This window comes from Juglans microcarpa x Juglans regia, chromosome 1S, assembly GCF_004785595.1.
Source record: "Juglans microcarpa x Juglans regia isolate MS1-56 chromosome 1S, Jm3101_v1.0, whole genome shotgun sequence".
Taxonomy (NCBI): Eukaryota; Viridiplantae; Streptophyta; class Magnoliopsida; order Fagales; family Juglandaceae; genus Juglans; species Juglans microcarpa x Juglans regia.
The window spans coordinates 20788795-20803570 of NC_054595.1; the positions used below are offsets into that span (position 1 = coordinate 20788795).

General features: G+C 37.3%; 3 protein-coding genes across 6 annotated transcripts; 2 read left to right on the forward strand and 1 right to left on the reverse strand.

Moving 5' to 3' along the window:
- Window positions 1-283: 283 nt before the first annotated feature.
- LOC121246902 (60S ribosomal protein L5-like) lies at window positions 284-3459 on the forward strand. The gene is made up of 9 exons (XM_041145220.1): window positions 284-470; window positions 1161-1230; window positions 1319-1410; window positions 1750-1876; window positions 1984-2063; window positions 2175-2291; window positions 2406-2540; window positions 2685-2854; window positions 3133-3459. The coding sequence occupies exons 1-9, from the start codon at window positions 468-470 to the stop codon at window positions 3236-3238; spliced, it is 900 nt and encodes a 299-aa protein (XP_041001154.1). The 5' UTR covers window positions 284-467; the 3' UTR covers window positions 3239-3459.
- A 481-nt stretch (window positions 3460-3940) lies between these two features.
- Window positions 3941-5404, forward strand: LOC121246904. The gene is made up of 2 exons (XM_041145221.1): window positions 3941-4431; window positions 4943-5404. The coding sequence occupies exons 1-2, from the start codon at window positions 4304-4306 to the stop codon at window positions 5184-5186; spliced, it is 372 nt and encodes a 123-aa protein (XP_041001155.1). The 5' UTR covers window positions 3941-4303; the 3' UTR covers window positions 5187-5404.
- A 333-nt stretch (window positions 5405-5737) lies between these two features.
- On the reverse strand, window positions 5738-11733 carry LOC121246900 (protein IQ-DOMAIN 14-like). Of its 4 annotated transcripts, none has more exons than XM_041145214.1 (7): window positions 11382-11732; window positions 10063-10149; window positions 9697-9794; window positions 8825-9232; window positions 7923-8156; window positions 7378-7509; window positions 5738-6612 (listed from the first exon to the last, which is right to left on the reverse strand). In XM_041145214.1, the coding sequence occupies exons 3-7, from the start codon at window positions 9769-9771 to the stop codon at window positions 5878-5880; spliced, it is 1584 nt and encodes a 527-aa protein (XP_041001148.1). In that variant the 5' UTR covers window positions 9772-9794; window positions 10063-10149; window positions 11382-11732; the 3' UTR covers window positions 5738-5877. The 4 variants fall into 4 exon arrangements, with proteins under 4 accessions (XP_041001148.1, XP_041001151.1, XP_041001152.1 ...); XM_041145217.1 differs by having other exon boundaries at window positions 11378-11732; XM_041145218.1 differs by lacking the exon at window positions 10063-10149 and having other exon boundaries at window positions 11378-11733.
- Window positions 11734-14776: the final 3043 nt, after the last annotated feature.

Genomic DNA, 14776 nt, shown 5'->3' on the forward strand with positions numbered 1-14776 from the left:
ATAAATACATTGATATTGTTCTAAAATTTTTTTATATATACGCTTTACAGTTTACACTCCACATTATTTAAAAATATGTAAATTTTGATATAAAATATAAAATATAAAGATAAAAAAATAAAATCATATTTTTTTAAGTCTCGCAGAACGTGACACTTCTGAAGAGCACGATTCATTGTTCTGGCTCGGGTACCGCACCTTAATCGCAAGCCATCCTTGAAATCACGAAAATGCCACTACTCAAGTGCTGTAAAGTTCCCAAATCACAAAACCCTAGCGATCTCCCCCCAACAAATCAATCCTAACCGTCAGTCCCTATATAATCAATCGCATCCGTTTATCTCAGAGCTCCATTAGGTGCTTCCAGGGCTTATATCTCTCTTTTACATTAGGCCTCTCTCTCACGAAGGCTGAGCCGTCTCTGTCCCTCTCCTCTCTACTCTTTGGAGTTAGATCGAGCCTTAATAATGGTGAGACTCTCGTACTGAGGCTCTATGTTTCCTTCTTTTTGTTCACTATGATTGAATAGTTGGTTTGATTTGGCTGATTAATCCATGCTTGTTTGAGAAGTCGGCTCCATTTCTTGACATATTTTTAATTTTTTTAGAACTAAAGGTTTGTTTACTTGCTGGGAAAGTGTGGGATGGAAAGAGGACAGCTATGTGTTGGGTATCGTTTGTTTGATTGAGAAGGATTTTAAACACGGGATTGTGGTTGAGTATGAGAGTTTTGTTTGGCTCCCCAAAAAAAAGGTGGATAAAGGAGAATATTGCCGAATCTTGGAAATGCCTCATTTTAATTCTTAGGAATATGTTAATTGCTGTTCCGAAGCACTCATATTGTTGGCAATTTTTCTAAGAATTGATGTAGTTGGCAATCAACCTCTCTCCCGTTATATCCTTACATTTTATGCATTTTATTATATTATTATAGGTTGTTTACACTTATTCTTTCAGTCTTATGGGTATTTTGGCACGGATTCTCTATTACTTCGTGTAGCTTTTTTTTTTTTTTATGTGTGTAATTGGAAAAAAGTTGTATGTATGCAAACAAAAGACGAGTTATATGGATCTAATTTGTTACCATGCGGTTTGTTGACATTGTTGGCCCTCTAATTACATTTGGGACAAGTGTTCTAACAATTTTATTATTCATTACAGGCCTTTGTCAAAGCTCAAAAATCCAAGGCCTACTTCAAGCGATTTCAAGTCAAGTTTAAGAGAAGGCGAGGTATGCATTGTGTTTAATGATTCATGGTTATAATTCTTAAGTTGATGTTATTTCTATTCTGACAGTAAGATTTCCTGAATATTTCCAGAGGGGAAGACTGACTACCGGGCCCGGATTCGCTTAATTAATCAGGACAAGAACAAGTATAATACTCCTAAATATCGATTTGTTGTGCGATTTGTATCCTAAAATATGTCTATAGTAATGTTTATTCCTGTCCCGATATCTTTTTTTAATTCTTTGTTTCTTGTTTAGGTGATCACTAGAAGGAGCTTCTTTCTTTATAGTTTTTATGCTTCCTATTTTGTTGGCCATAGAATTTGATAAAGAATGATAATTACCATTCTTGTACATTCTTTGGCATGTGCATTTTGGCACTTCTTGGTCTTCTGAGATTTTAGTAATGGGATTTATTGATCACACTGGCTATTGGCTAACATGTTTGGTCTTGAGTTAAAATCAGAAGGGTTTCATTTTGAGATTTTTCTTCTGCGTTTCAAACCTTAACATTGTTACCAGACCAACAAGGATATTACTGCACAAGTTATCTCCGCTAGTATTGCTGGTGATTTGGTTCTTGCTGCCGCTTATTCACATGAGCTGCCGCATTATGGGCTTGAAGTTGGCCTTACTAACTATGCAGCTGGTATTTCTATCTTATCTCTTTTAAGAGCTTTTCTACTACCCTTTATCTTTTTTGTCTGTTACTCATGGTAGTCTTCTTGTATAATTGAATGTTGTTAATGCATTCAGCTTACTGTACTGGACTTCTTTTGGCCCGTCGCGTCTTGAAAATGCTTGAAATGGATGAGGAGTATCAAGGCAATGTGGAGGTATATTGACATATATATACTATATCTCCCTTGGTCCCCTCCTGAATTAAATGGATATCTGTTTTCAGCTTTTGTGGTAGTTTTCTTTGTAAATAAGTATTTTATTATTAGGCTACTGGCGAGGATTTCTCAGTTGAGCCTGCAGAGAGCAGAAGGCCATTCCGTGCTCTCCTTGATGTTGGTCTTATCAGGACAACAACTGGAAACCGTGTTTTTGGTGCCCTTAAGGTATTGTCAATCACAGACTTGTCTTTCATAACCTCTTAGTTGTCTTTTTTTTTACATATATTGTTATGATTAGAATTATTAATTGCATGAGTTTTTCCATGGTAATCACTATAGGGAGCATTGGATGGTGGTCTTGATATCCCCCATAGTGAGAAGAGGTTTGCTGGTTATGGAAAAGAAAGTAAGCAGTTCGATGCTGGAGTTCACCACAAGTATATCTATGGTGGGCATGTTGCTGCATATATGAGGGTATGGATTTATGTTCTGTGCCATGCCTCTTCTAGCAGATCATTGCCTTTCTTAGAACGTTTTGCAATCTCTGATATTAGTTTTAATTGTTTGTCTTTTAACTTATAATTTTTTTTAATTGTTTGCCTTTTAACTTGGTACCAGACCTTGATGGAGGATGAACCTGAGAAGTACCAGTCTCACTTCAGTGAATATATCAAAAGAGAGATTGAACCTGATGACATAGAGGAGTTGTACAAGAAAGTTCATGCTGCCATTCGTGCTGAACCCTCCTTGAAGAAGGTTGAGAAACAACCTCCCAAGCAACACAAGAGGTGGGGACAGTTATTGATTTATTGTTGCTTTTTGGTGTGTATATATGTACCTGCATATGTACGGAGGTAGTTGCCTCTTTTCATTACTTTTTTCTACGTGTGTACTTCATCTTGGGAAAATTTGTGGTGGTATTCTTACCAAACTCAGTTACTTCCTTGTTTGGTTGTGCTTTTGCAATACTCCAACTGCAAAACCTTGAATTTTGTTTGACTGAATATCATGATTTTTTAAAGCAGAAAATATATTTTTGAAGGTTCCAATTTCTGGTTCTTAACAGGTACAACTTGAAGAAGCTTACTTATGAGGAACGGAAGGCCAAGCTGATTGAGAGACTGAATGCATTAAACTCAGCTGAAGCTGATGATGATGAGGATGATGAGTAGGATTAGTGTGCAAGTGAGGGTTTCATAGATTTTGGTTATCTGTTGCAGTTTAAAAGAGGGACCTATCTATGTTTTAAAACTTCTTTTTTCAGAAGATATTTGTCTATTTATGGGCAATTTTGCAGCTTGGATTGCGTGTCGTTTTCTATATGGTAACTAGATTATGGGCATGGATTACAAAGATGTTTTAATCCGACATTTTCCTAGGGTTTTTTTTACGTTATTCTGATACCCCAAGACCCTCCCCTGCGCTCGTCTTCGATTTTTAGTGATTTCTGCCTTTAGATTTGTTCTTTGTTACGATGTTTTTCATGAGGTCTGTCGTACGCTTTCCTACACATTGTGTGGGTGGTGTCGTGTGGATTGCATGCAAAAGTGTCGGAGGAATCTCCAAGTGAAAGTATAACATGACGTTGGAAGGCTTGTCACAGGAGCTTCGGTACTCGGTAAAATTCGTTTTGGGTTCGGTTCCTCGTCATCTTCTCAAACATCTGAGGGTCTATACATGAGGAGCATTTCTATATATCAGCCATCAGTCTACAGTCGCAGCACACCTCACGATATATACGAGAACAACTTTATATACGAGAACAACTTTACATTGTGTGGTGAATTATGATGTCCGGGCTATTCTTTCATTCGACATCAACAATTGCGAATATCGGCATATACTTCTCGTTTTGATATTGATCCTGCCGTTTGAACCAAACAATTTCATTTTTAGTAGTTCGAAATTACTGAACATTTTGGATATAAATAGGAAGTTACAAGAACAGTCCTAATTACATGGGTCAGTCTCCGAAAACAGAGATCATAAGAAATAATCATATAGATAATGGGGAAGACACAATAGATATGCAGAAGCTAAGTAAATCAGAGAGAAGGAAGGGTCCACGAAGATGGAACCTTATCTGGTACCAGTCAATGCATCTGCTTATTTACTTCTTAAGCTACCCCAACACCATCCACTTCCTTCATTTATAGGCTTTTTCTTATTACTTGTGAAGAAACAAACACCTTCCTACTTACTTTGAACTCAAGCAAGACCAGTCCACAAGGAGAGTCATGGCCCACTCACTAACCCCGGCACCTGCTCCTGCAACGGTACCCATCTCAACAACCTCAAGAAAGAAGACTCAATGCTCATCTCTAGGATGTGATGGAGACCTGGATTATAAACTTGTACATCGCAGGTTGGTTTACGTTTTTCTGTTGGAGTTGCTTGTTTTTCAAGTGAAGAATGTGGACGTTGTACCTATGTATGAACACATTTATAAGTGTATATACGTTAGTATGTTTCTATGCAATGCTCAAGAGTGTTTCCTGTGAAGGATGAACAGGTTTTAGAGCTAAGTTTGCGAAGGTCGTATTTAAGGGCTAAAATATTTTTCTTTAAACCCGCTGTATGGATTATTTCATCCATGAGTTATAACTTCATTTTCCTCATGAAACTTGAACAAGGTTGACAGACATTCGCTAAAAAGATAACATATCAAAAGCAGGGGTGCATGCTAAAAAATAGATACATTTAGCCTCTTTAAAAAGCAAGATGATTAGTGAGGAACTTATTAGTAAATTCCTCATTTTCCACTGTAAGAGATGTAAAATCACGGAGTAGATTGTAGCTTGGTAATGAGAAAACTCAGTAAAAGTGTAAACAATAGAACTATAAAATCTATGACATGTCATGGGTTCATGTTGCAGGGCTGTGACATTGGGCCTAGCTGGTGCAGTGCTCGGCTTGAATGTCAGTGATCGAGGTGTGAGTGCGGCAGCCAGAAGGCCTCCGCCGCCACCACCTGAGGAGAGGAGGGGGAGGGACCCCAATTTGAGTGGTGTCCAGGCAAAAGTTTTGGCAAGCAAAAAAAGAAATGAGGCCATGAAAGAAGCCGTGGGCAAGCTAAGGGGGAGAGGGAAGCCTGTCGACGGACCAACTGCATCTGAATGATTTATCATCAAACGCATACCACCTTTGACGTTTCAAGTGTCTTTCTGCAGAAGATGGATACAGAATATTGGTGCTCTCTCTAGTCGATTACATGTCATGGTGATTTGACCAGTTGCCTGGTTAAATACCGAACATTGGTTCGTAGGTACATACAAAAATCGGAATGAGAATTATGTCTTGATAGTTGTTCTTTTGCTTGTAAACGTTCTGCATCTTAAATTATGAAGATTCCATTTTGTGAACGGTGTACAATATGGCAAACTAGGACCACTCACCTCGGCGCATCTTTCTGGTTGTTTCGTTTGAGGCAATTAAAAGTGCACAGCTCCTTGTAGGATGGTGAGGCGTTGCACGGCTTGCACCGTGGAAGATGCTTCAGGTTCAGTTCTGCCCAAATGCCTAGCTGTATATAGTCATGAATGGGAATATTCATAGCAAGCCCTTCTAACACAGCATTAGCACTTGCTTTTGGGATTACAGTCAGAGAACTAACAGGCTGCAGAAATCCTAAAAAAACATATGTCATAATACCTTTGAGAAACCCAATCCTGTTTACATCCAAACCATCATCCTATTTTTTATTCATTATTATATTTTTTCAGTATCATATAAATCAAACTATCACAATACACTCAATTAAAATAGACACCACGATGGGGGATATAAAAGGTAAAAAATAAACCAAACGAAATCACACAAATCGGTTAAACGGCTTCCTTCCAACCCCAGCAGGTAAAGAAACTGTTGAATCCACACTCAAATTCCCTATTGACTGGAGTGACTGGTTTTTGTCTAACATTCTTGGGGAGCTAGAATCCTTGTTAGAGAACAAGGAGCCCTTGTTCCACTTCAAAGACCCTATGCCTTGTGTCAAAGGTGATGAAATTCGCCTGTTAGACTCGCTGCCCGGAGTCCCTGGAAACCTTTCCTTGGGGTTACTACCAGCCCTTACTTTGGCTTTGGCTGAAAATGTTGGAGCCATGTAGTTCGGAACTGAAAATGGTGGGCAGCTCATGAGGCTGTCATCATCCTTAAATGGCAGATCAAAAGGGGAATCGGCTCCACTAGCTCTTGGTCTTGAATACCTTGACAAGCTGCTGTTGCCTAGTGAGGTTCTATTAGGAGGTGGGGTTCGAGCCTGTTTTCCTGTCATGACTATAGTTGATTTTGAGGATTTTGGTGTGGCAATATCCATATTATCAAACCCAGAATGATGTTGCTTGTAATCACTTGATTGGGGAAGTGGGCTTGGCTTCAGCTCTGAATGCGGTCTTGGAGGTGTAAGTTGAAAATTCTTCATTGCATGGCTTTCGGGTGGATTTGCTGGAGGCAGCTGACGTTCTAACCAGTTCCACCACCGTGAAAATCCCCCAGATCTGATATCCTTTAGAGGTGTTTGACCTGATTTAGGAGAGGCCTTCCACAACTGTTGGCATAGAGAGAACAAAACTCAAATTTGAAGAGAAAAATGAACCAACTGGCGTAATAACTTCCTCTTGAGCTAGTTTTGAGAAGGAAGGAAGCAAATGCCTTTGAAGTTGTTAATGGATAAAGTGTAGGTCAATAGCATGGATACACGCATGCAGAGTCCTATTACGAGCTTGGGTTTACTCATGACCCAAAACATACATGTTACGTTTCTTGGACTCGTTGATTCTGAAGAAGAATTTCTCAAACAATAGAATTTTTGCATCTACAAAGTTATGACTTTGTGAAGTGCAGAAACAGTGTCTTTCAAACAGCTCAAAATTGTTTGGCTGGTCATTTTGGGCTCTCTACAATGATGGCATTCAAAAAGTAATAGTACTATAATGTTTCTTAAAACAGTGTGGCTCTGTAGATCTTAAGTCCTACCTAAAAGCTCTTAACTATTGATCACCAAAAAGGCACGTGTTGGGTTCTAGACCATATACAAGATATGTCCTTAGGATGATGCATGATAAGAAAAATGGGAATGAGAACAATGACAAAGGAAGGAATGAAAATCAAAAGACTTGGTAAATGATGGTGAAGTAGACAAGACCAAATTGTTAATACCGGCAGCCAAAGTGGGTAGTTACACCAATATACACCTCCAGTAACATGGATTTGTCAGTGCATTAATGGATTTGGTTGACTAGTATATTGTTGGAGGGGAGACTATCCCTTGTGATGCAATTGAAGCTGGGCTAGAGTAGTGTAAAAAGAGTACCTGGTGTGAATATGCATAGGCCATGGCTCTTTCTCTCTTAGCAACTGCCTCAACCTTTTTCTGCAATCTTGCCTCTCTCTGCTCCTTTGTCAGCGAGCTATCATCCCAGTCATCATGGTTACCTGCCTCAGACTAAACCAGTGCACCAATTGTAAATTTTGTTTCTTGTAAATGAAATAATAACATAAAAAAGCACCAAAGCGTATGTTCTTTTCCACTTTAGACAATCAAATTATCATTGGGTCTACTGGTGAGATTTCAATTCTTTATTAGATGACCCAGATTAAGATCCAGAGACAAGATGCATCACAGTGTCAAGTCCAGGTAAAGGGACAGACTTAAAGCCACGCCTTCAAAATGGACAGATCAGCCATAATGGACATGGGATAATGAGTTGATTTTTGTGACAAAATTATAACTTCTGATCATATTAATCAAATCTCCAATGTTGCACCACCGCCGGGCCGAAGGGAGCATTACTGGTTGGAACCATTATGGGTACATAGCTCAAATCAAATTCACTAATCAACCATATGGAAACTTACTGCCTGGCTCCATTTGTCAAAGGTACCCTCCACTTCTTTATCATTCCTGGATGGAGCTTGATGCCGAGCTTGGTTTTCTAACATCTGGACCCTCCGTGTCTGAATCTGAGATTGAACACGCACCAAGAGTTGCATGTATTTCATGGCGCTCATCGTCTGGCGCTTTACATTCTGTCCCTTCACAACTCCCTGAAGCCTCACCAGGCCCTTTAATGCTCTAAAGCTTTTCCTTGCCTGCATGACAAGTACTAGTTAAGTGAATTTGGTTATGGACTGATGTTTATGCAGAACATGCACAGCCAAAAGAGGTCTAGAAGAGTCCTTTATAGTTTTGTTTCCCATTTAAATCTCTCTCATCCTAGGATCTCTAGATCTGTCCTGCATCAGATATAGCCATCCAAACCTAAAGTTAATGCAAATGAACATCTATCAATTGCTTCATCAAGCTAACCTCAACCGAGTATCAGGGCATGTTAGAGAACCCTATATTCAAATCAAGGTTGAGCAGCGATATGCCCTGCCTTTCAGTTTTGCTATCTGGAAATCTTGTGTATAAACTAGAGTCTTAGTGAGAGCACTTGGCCAACAATTCTGGTCAAATGCAATCCAAAAATAAAGTTTGTGACAGATTCATTTATGGACATACTGGAAAACAATTGCCTTTAACATCAGGAGGCCTCCATAAAATGAATGCGTCTATTTGATAGGATATTCATCTGAGTGGTCACATGTGGCCCAAGAAAAAGCTTACCAGACAGAAAAATTAAAATGGATTATCCTATTTGTATTGGATCTTTATTTGATATTGTCAATATTTGCTTGTCAGATGTGGTGGGACACAACAAAGCCTTGAATAATTTTTTTTGATATTATCCAGTAAACAAGAGACAATGGACGCTTACCATATAACCTCTATAGGTTGCTTGGATCTTAGTCGCTGAAGCATGGTGGTTTAGTGTTGGTTCTGGTCTGTGGCTAATCTCCTTTTGACGAACACTCTGAGGAGAAGCAGCTCTGGGGGAAGCAACCCTTGGAGAAGCAAGCCTAGGAGAGGCAACCCTTGGAGAAGCAAGCCTAGGAGAGGCAACCCTTGGAGAAGCTAGCCTAGGAGAGGCAAACGGGGATGCATTTGGTTGCTCAGGAGGCGTGGGAGGCCTAAAAGTTACTTTTTGTTGCTCTTTTTCAAAATCACCAAAAATTTTCTCAATGCTGCTTGGCTCTTTGAATAGAGGAATTAATGAATTGGACTCCCCATGCCTTAGATTTCCAAAACCCTTCTTCTTTTCTTTTGTGCTTTTCTTCTCTTGGTCCTGCAATTTTTTGAAGTAATAATGGAGAGAAGTTCCATTCAGTTTGCATTGCATTAGTATTTTTCAGCCTGGAAGTAAGTGATCTTTGCTCTCTGAATCCAGAAACCTACTCTAAAACCCTAATTGAACAGCACTATTTCAATGAAATATATTGTTCTGAAGAATATCTGCTATTTGTTTTCAGACAAAAGAGATAAGTGGAACTCGGTGGTGTAAATTTATAAGGGAAGCAACTCGAAGCAAGGATGACAAGTAATTCGATAATTTTAGCAACTTGTTCTGTGTTGTTACTTATTAACAATGCCTCACCAACAATTTATCTCTTTTTTTTTTTTTTTAATATATATATATATATATATATATTTTTACTATGCCATCTCTAAAACTCTAAGACTGTAATCATTATGCATTTTCAGTTTCTTCCCTGCACGGCTGCACCCACCCTGTGTAAGATATTAACTTACATTGACTAGTTTTTCCTTAGAATGGTGAATAAACACCCTCTTGATCGCAGAAAACCAACTGCCTTTCTTTCCCATGTTCCTAGCATTACTGTTTCTCCCTGTAAAGGAAGGAGAAATCAAATAATTCAGTGGATGCATCATGCATGTCCAGATATGTATGAGGGCATCTTTACTTATGTATGTATGTGTATATATTTGAATCTTCGTAAATTATTTAAGTATTACGTGGCAATAAAATAAGTGGGTGGCCAAAACCAACTAAAGAATATTAGCACCAGGAGAACATTGAAGCATATGATTCGTATGCTTGTTCAAGTTAATGATTATAAAATATTATGAATGTGGATTAAGGCTATTCAAAAGTACCCAAAAGTCACATGATCCATAAATTATTGACTTCTTCTCAAATTCCTCTTCTGAAGCCTTTATTGTGATGTGCTTAGTATCCCTTTCCTAATTAACATGGAAAAACACAGAGATCTGAGATGGCAAATATTCCGAGGTGATATTTATTCCTTTAACCCAAATCAACAAGAAAAAACAGAGATATACAATTTGAAGGTATGGGATGCCTTTCAAGGCGGGCATAATTAATTCTAAGGAACTAGTTCAACAATTTACTGCATAGAAGATTAGCCACTGCCACATTGTAGACCAAAAAGATTACACTAATCAACAAGGAGGAGGCCAATTACAAGGTTTATACTGCAGGTTTTAACTACCAAATGGGGGTGATTACATAGCCAGATGGGCCACTTCCAACAACCTGACTGGAAGCATTCCCATTCATTGCCTTCCCACCTCAACTTCTAGATCCAAACTTTATTGATAAGCTGCCGTGATTTGTACTACTTTATTTTCTTTTACTTTTGTAATGTTTGCTCATACAAAAACAACTATGAAATGGGGATCAAAGAAATAAAATAGAATAAAAACAACTCCCTTAAAAAAGAACAGAAGAAACAAAAGAAAAAAAAGTTTCATTTATAGTCAGAGACAAGGAGGGCATGGGAATTGGCAGATTGAATTCAAATGTTTGCATCATGTAACAGAGACACCCTCTAGGATTTTAAATAAAATATGACTAAAGAAGTGGGTTTAAAACATCAACATCGTTCATCTCTATATAGTTTTGAGGTCCATATTATTACCAATATCTAAATACAAACAAACATATACTGCCAACCAGAATGATCTAATTAGACAAAGAGGAAACAAAGACTTTCATTTTCTTAATTAAGGCAAGAAATCTCCACAAGGTTGAGCCCATTTATCTGTGCAGGTATCATCTCTCTTAACAACGAACACTTTTGACAAGATGAAAAACCATTCAAGTATTACGAAACGCCGAGAGAGAGAGAGAGAGAGAGAGAATTTCTTGGGGGTGCAAAAGCTGTTTTTCTTGTAAAGAAAACTTATTTTAAGAGTTTAAAGACAACAATTCCCCGAGTGAACATCCGACATAAGAGGGCAAAAGGGATCCAAGGAAACAAGGAATTCAGTAAGAGAACTGTCTTAGAACTGAAACATGATTCCAATCCCAATAACAGAAGATGCCCACTTTTAAAAATCCTGTTTTAATTAATTTCGTCAAGAATTCATACGTAATAATCAGATAACATAATTAACATAAACCAAAACTCTACACAATTAAATATGGCTAAGATAACTGAGACCGTACGTGCCTTGCAAACCTCCCGACCTTCCAAAAACCCTTCAAAAAGCTGTTTTTCAACAGAAAGGAAGAGCAAAGCAGACAAGAGCCTTCTATCTCTCTACCCTCCCTGTCCTTCCTGTGCCACAAGCCTCTATCTTCTGCCTTTCTTTAGCAGTTTCTCTCACTAGAACTTTGAATCGTGTTCTTGCTTGTATGAATTTACTTTTCCTCCTTAGCCACCTTTCACCTTTTGTGGGATTTATAATTCTTTTCCCTTTTGGCTTCTGAAATCATCATGACGAGAAGGAAAGAGAGAGATGGAGGGATTGGCCGCTTCCTCACTCAATGTGGCCAACTTCAACTACCTTTACTTCATTGGGAAGACTATTCTGCACATCAAAAAAGACAAAAACAATTCCCCACTTTAATTAACGGTTAGGTTTGTCACAATGTTTTTGTTTTCCTCCTTCTTTCTTTTATTTTAATGTAATTATCTCATCATCATCGTCGTCGTTGTATTTCTGCCTCACCAAGATTATCTCTCCCTTAAGCGCCTCAAAAGGTGGGTGTAACATATTTGCCAATGGGGGGAAGGCAGGAGGCTTGCTCGAACGGAACTCACAAAATTTACTACTATTTATAAATCATATCAACTCATCTCATTTCATCTCTGAATACAAATGAGGCCAAAATTTTTCTATAGATTGCGATAATCCAATGAATTGAGAAGCCACTTAGCTTTAGGATTGGCATAACCGTAATATATACGAAAAATGATATATGCAGTCATAGAATGTGTTTGCATTGTAAATTTTTATTTTTTAAAAAAATAAATATAAAATTTATAAGAAAAAAATTTCTTTTTTTAATAATAGATCTTATTCTTTTTTAAAATAAATGTGTGATGCTTGCATAACTCATGATAGTAGTATTAAACATTAATCGTGCTATATTAACCAACTGGTATTTATGACAAATGATGATGTCGATACTAGCTAGCCCAAGAAATCAATGAGCGATCGTGTATCTAAATCTAGATCTAACAATACAAGGTTATGTAATAGGATAAAAAGAAATAAAAACAAGTATAAATGTAAAGAGAAAATTAACTCAATAATTTAAGGTTGAACGTGGCTCGATAGGGAATGCTTGCTACCACGATTATTTTGGTCATCGTACTTCATGATCAAATGAGATGAAACAGTGAGCGTTCATGAGCATTTTTTTTTTTACAAAGTATGATGAGTTTTCTTAATAATTCTATATGTTTTTGTATTTAGATCACCCATTCTATTTTCTTAGTTAATTTGGTGTGATGGTTATGGCGATGATGTTTTCGCGAATAGTTGTTATGCTTTGATTGGGCATGGTAATACTTATTTTTTCTTGATGGACGCTTTATACTGTCTCTATTGAGTAATGTTGATATAGTTATAGATTGTGTAAACACATTTTTTTTTTTAAAAAAAAAAAGAGTGTGGTCGACTAAAAATTAATTTGTTATGTGAATTTTATATATATTCATTTTTTTCAAAATGAGTATGTGCCGCTTGTACATTCTATGATTGTAAATACTGTTTCCCGTCTCTATTATAGGTGAGGGCGATCACCCAACCATTTCCTGTAAAATTCCTTTTATTTTTGGATTTTGATTCTTCAAAACCCTGAAGATTTATTAATCTTAATACATAATACACATGACTAACCAATGAAACGTTATTCATATAGATAAATTTCTGAATACACAAACCCGATTCAAAAAGAAAATTCCAATGGAGGCATTTATGCACCATATGATCAGCATTTTGTCCTTGAATATTATATTTCTAATCTAATTTGGAACGTATCATTCAAATGTAAAATTTAATTTTAAAAAAAGATTTAAAATTAAATACCATTACAAATCGAATTATATACTATAAAACAGTATATAAAGCTGTCAGTTTCCACTATTGTCTTTTGTTAAATAGGTGAGTATTTATGTATTTGTTATTTTGAAGAGAGTGCTACAGGTATAAAAAAATTTACATAAGAGTAAATTTACAAACTGACATAATTTTATATGATACATTAGATCTATTTTACAATAAAAATAATTTTACAATTTAATATACTGCATTAAGCTGTGTTAATTTGTCTATTCTCGCTCTCTCCCACCCTCCTCCCTCATCCCTCATCCCTCCTCCCTCTTTGCTCTAGTTCTTCTTTTATTTTTTCGGTTTTGTTTGTTGTTTTGATTACAGTAAGGCAAAATGCAGATCTGTTGTTCTCTGGAGCCAGGCAACCACCACGTGCCCCACCTCAAGATTCCTAAGGCGTCAATCCTTTAGATAGACGAAGAATCTCGTTGAATGGAGCGATGTGTGAGCCACACGTGGGGCTCAAAGTGCACGCGTGACATCCACGTGCCATCGCAATGGGAGCTCTATCATCGCCACGCGCAGCTTCTTTGGAATCAGGGCCATTGGTTTCTTCAGATCTGATTAGACAGAGTGTGAGGTTGTTTAATTCTGTTTTAAGACAGAATGTGAGGTTTATTAAATTTATCTTAGGATAGAGTGTTGTCTCTTAGATGGTTTGTCTATAGAGAGTTATAATAATGAACTAAACTATGTCAATCACAGAGAACGTTGTGTATTAAGAAGCTTTAAAAGTAGTAGTTGGCTTGTATTTTATATGTTTCAGGTTAAAATTGTAATATCCCATTATGAATTAATGGAATTTGTTCTACCTTAAAAAAAAAATTACGTTAATTTGTGAATTTATTTTTATGAATATGTGACTAAAACATTCCTTTATTTTGAATATTGGAGCGTGAGTGCAACTTACTATAGATTGAGGTGGGGACTAAAACCCCTAACCAGTGGCTCTCATTGTAGGGCAAAACACTAAATAAACGAGCCATGTAGTCTCAGCCATTGGATGAGTATAGTTGTGGCAAGTTGCAGAAACTCGGAAGCATATGATTATGTTTGCACATAGAATAATTCTATTCTTAGGTCACTTAAATCTCTAACACCACACAAGCCAGCTGAGCTGGCTTTTTTTTTTAAAAAAAAAATGATTCATTAGACAACTCCAGACATTTTCCACATTCTTCCCGAATCTTCCATTCGAATCTCTCCTCCCACTTCTTCCTCTATGCTTCTTTTTCTGCTCTCCCCCTACCCCTCCTTCTTTGCTCTCCCCCTTCCTACCGAAGCCCAACCAGATAACACATATGGACCTTTTATATATATTTTTGAAATTATGGAGGCACCTAAGCAGCCATATATTGTGATTAAAATCTTAAAAGCAGGGTTCACAACAATCAAATCTAGAACAAATTCTTCATCCTAAAGCAAAATTTAACATGACTTAGAAAGTTCGCTTGAGGCAAGCAGATAAAATTTCCTACAGCAGAAAATTTCCCATCCAGATAGC

Excerpts from the sequence above, each read along its gene's own strand:
- LOC121246904 (XM_041145221.1), top strand. The coding sequence starts at position 4,304 with ATGGCCCACTCACTAACCCCGGCACCTGCTCCTGCAACGGTACCCATC. Across the intron at positions 4,432-4,942 it reads TATAAACTTGTACATCGCAG|GGCTGTGACATTGGGCCTAG; the intron begins GTTGGTTTACGT and ends TTCATGTTGCAG.
- LOC121246900 (XM_041145218.1), bottom strand. The coding sequence starts at position 9,771 with ATGGGAAAGAAAGGCAGTTGGTTTTCTGCGATCAAGAGGGTGTTTATT. Across the intron at positions 7,510-7,922 it reads TTGACAAATGGAGCCAGGCA|TCTGAGGCAGGTAACCATGA; the intron begins GTAAGTTTCCAT and ends GCACTGGTTTAG. Across the intron at positions 6,613-7,377 it reads CCTATGCATATTCACACCAG|TTGTGGAAGGCCTCTCCTAA; the intron begins GTACTCTTTTTA and ends CTATGCCAACAG.
- LOC121246902 (XM_041145220.1), top strand. Across the intron at positions 1,231-1,318 it reads CAAGTTTAAGAGAAGGCGAG|AGGGGAAGACTGACTACCGG; the intron begins GTATGCATTGTG and ends GAATATTTCCAG. Across the intron at positions 2,541-2,684 it reads ATGTTGCTGCATATATGAGG|ACCTTGATGGAGGATGAACC; the intron begins GTATGGATTTAT and ends ACTTGGTACCAG.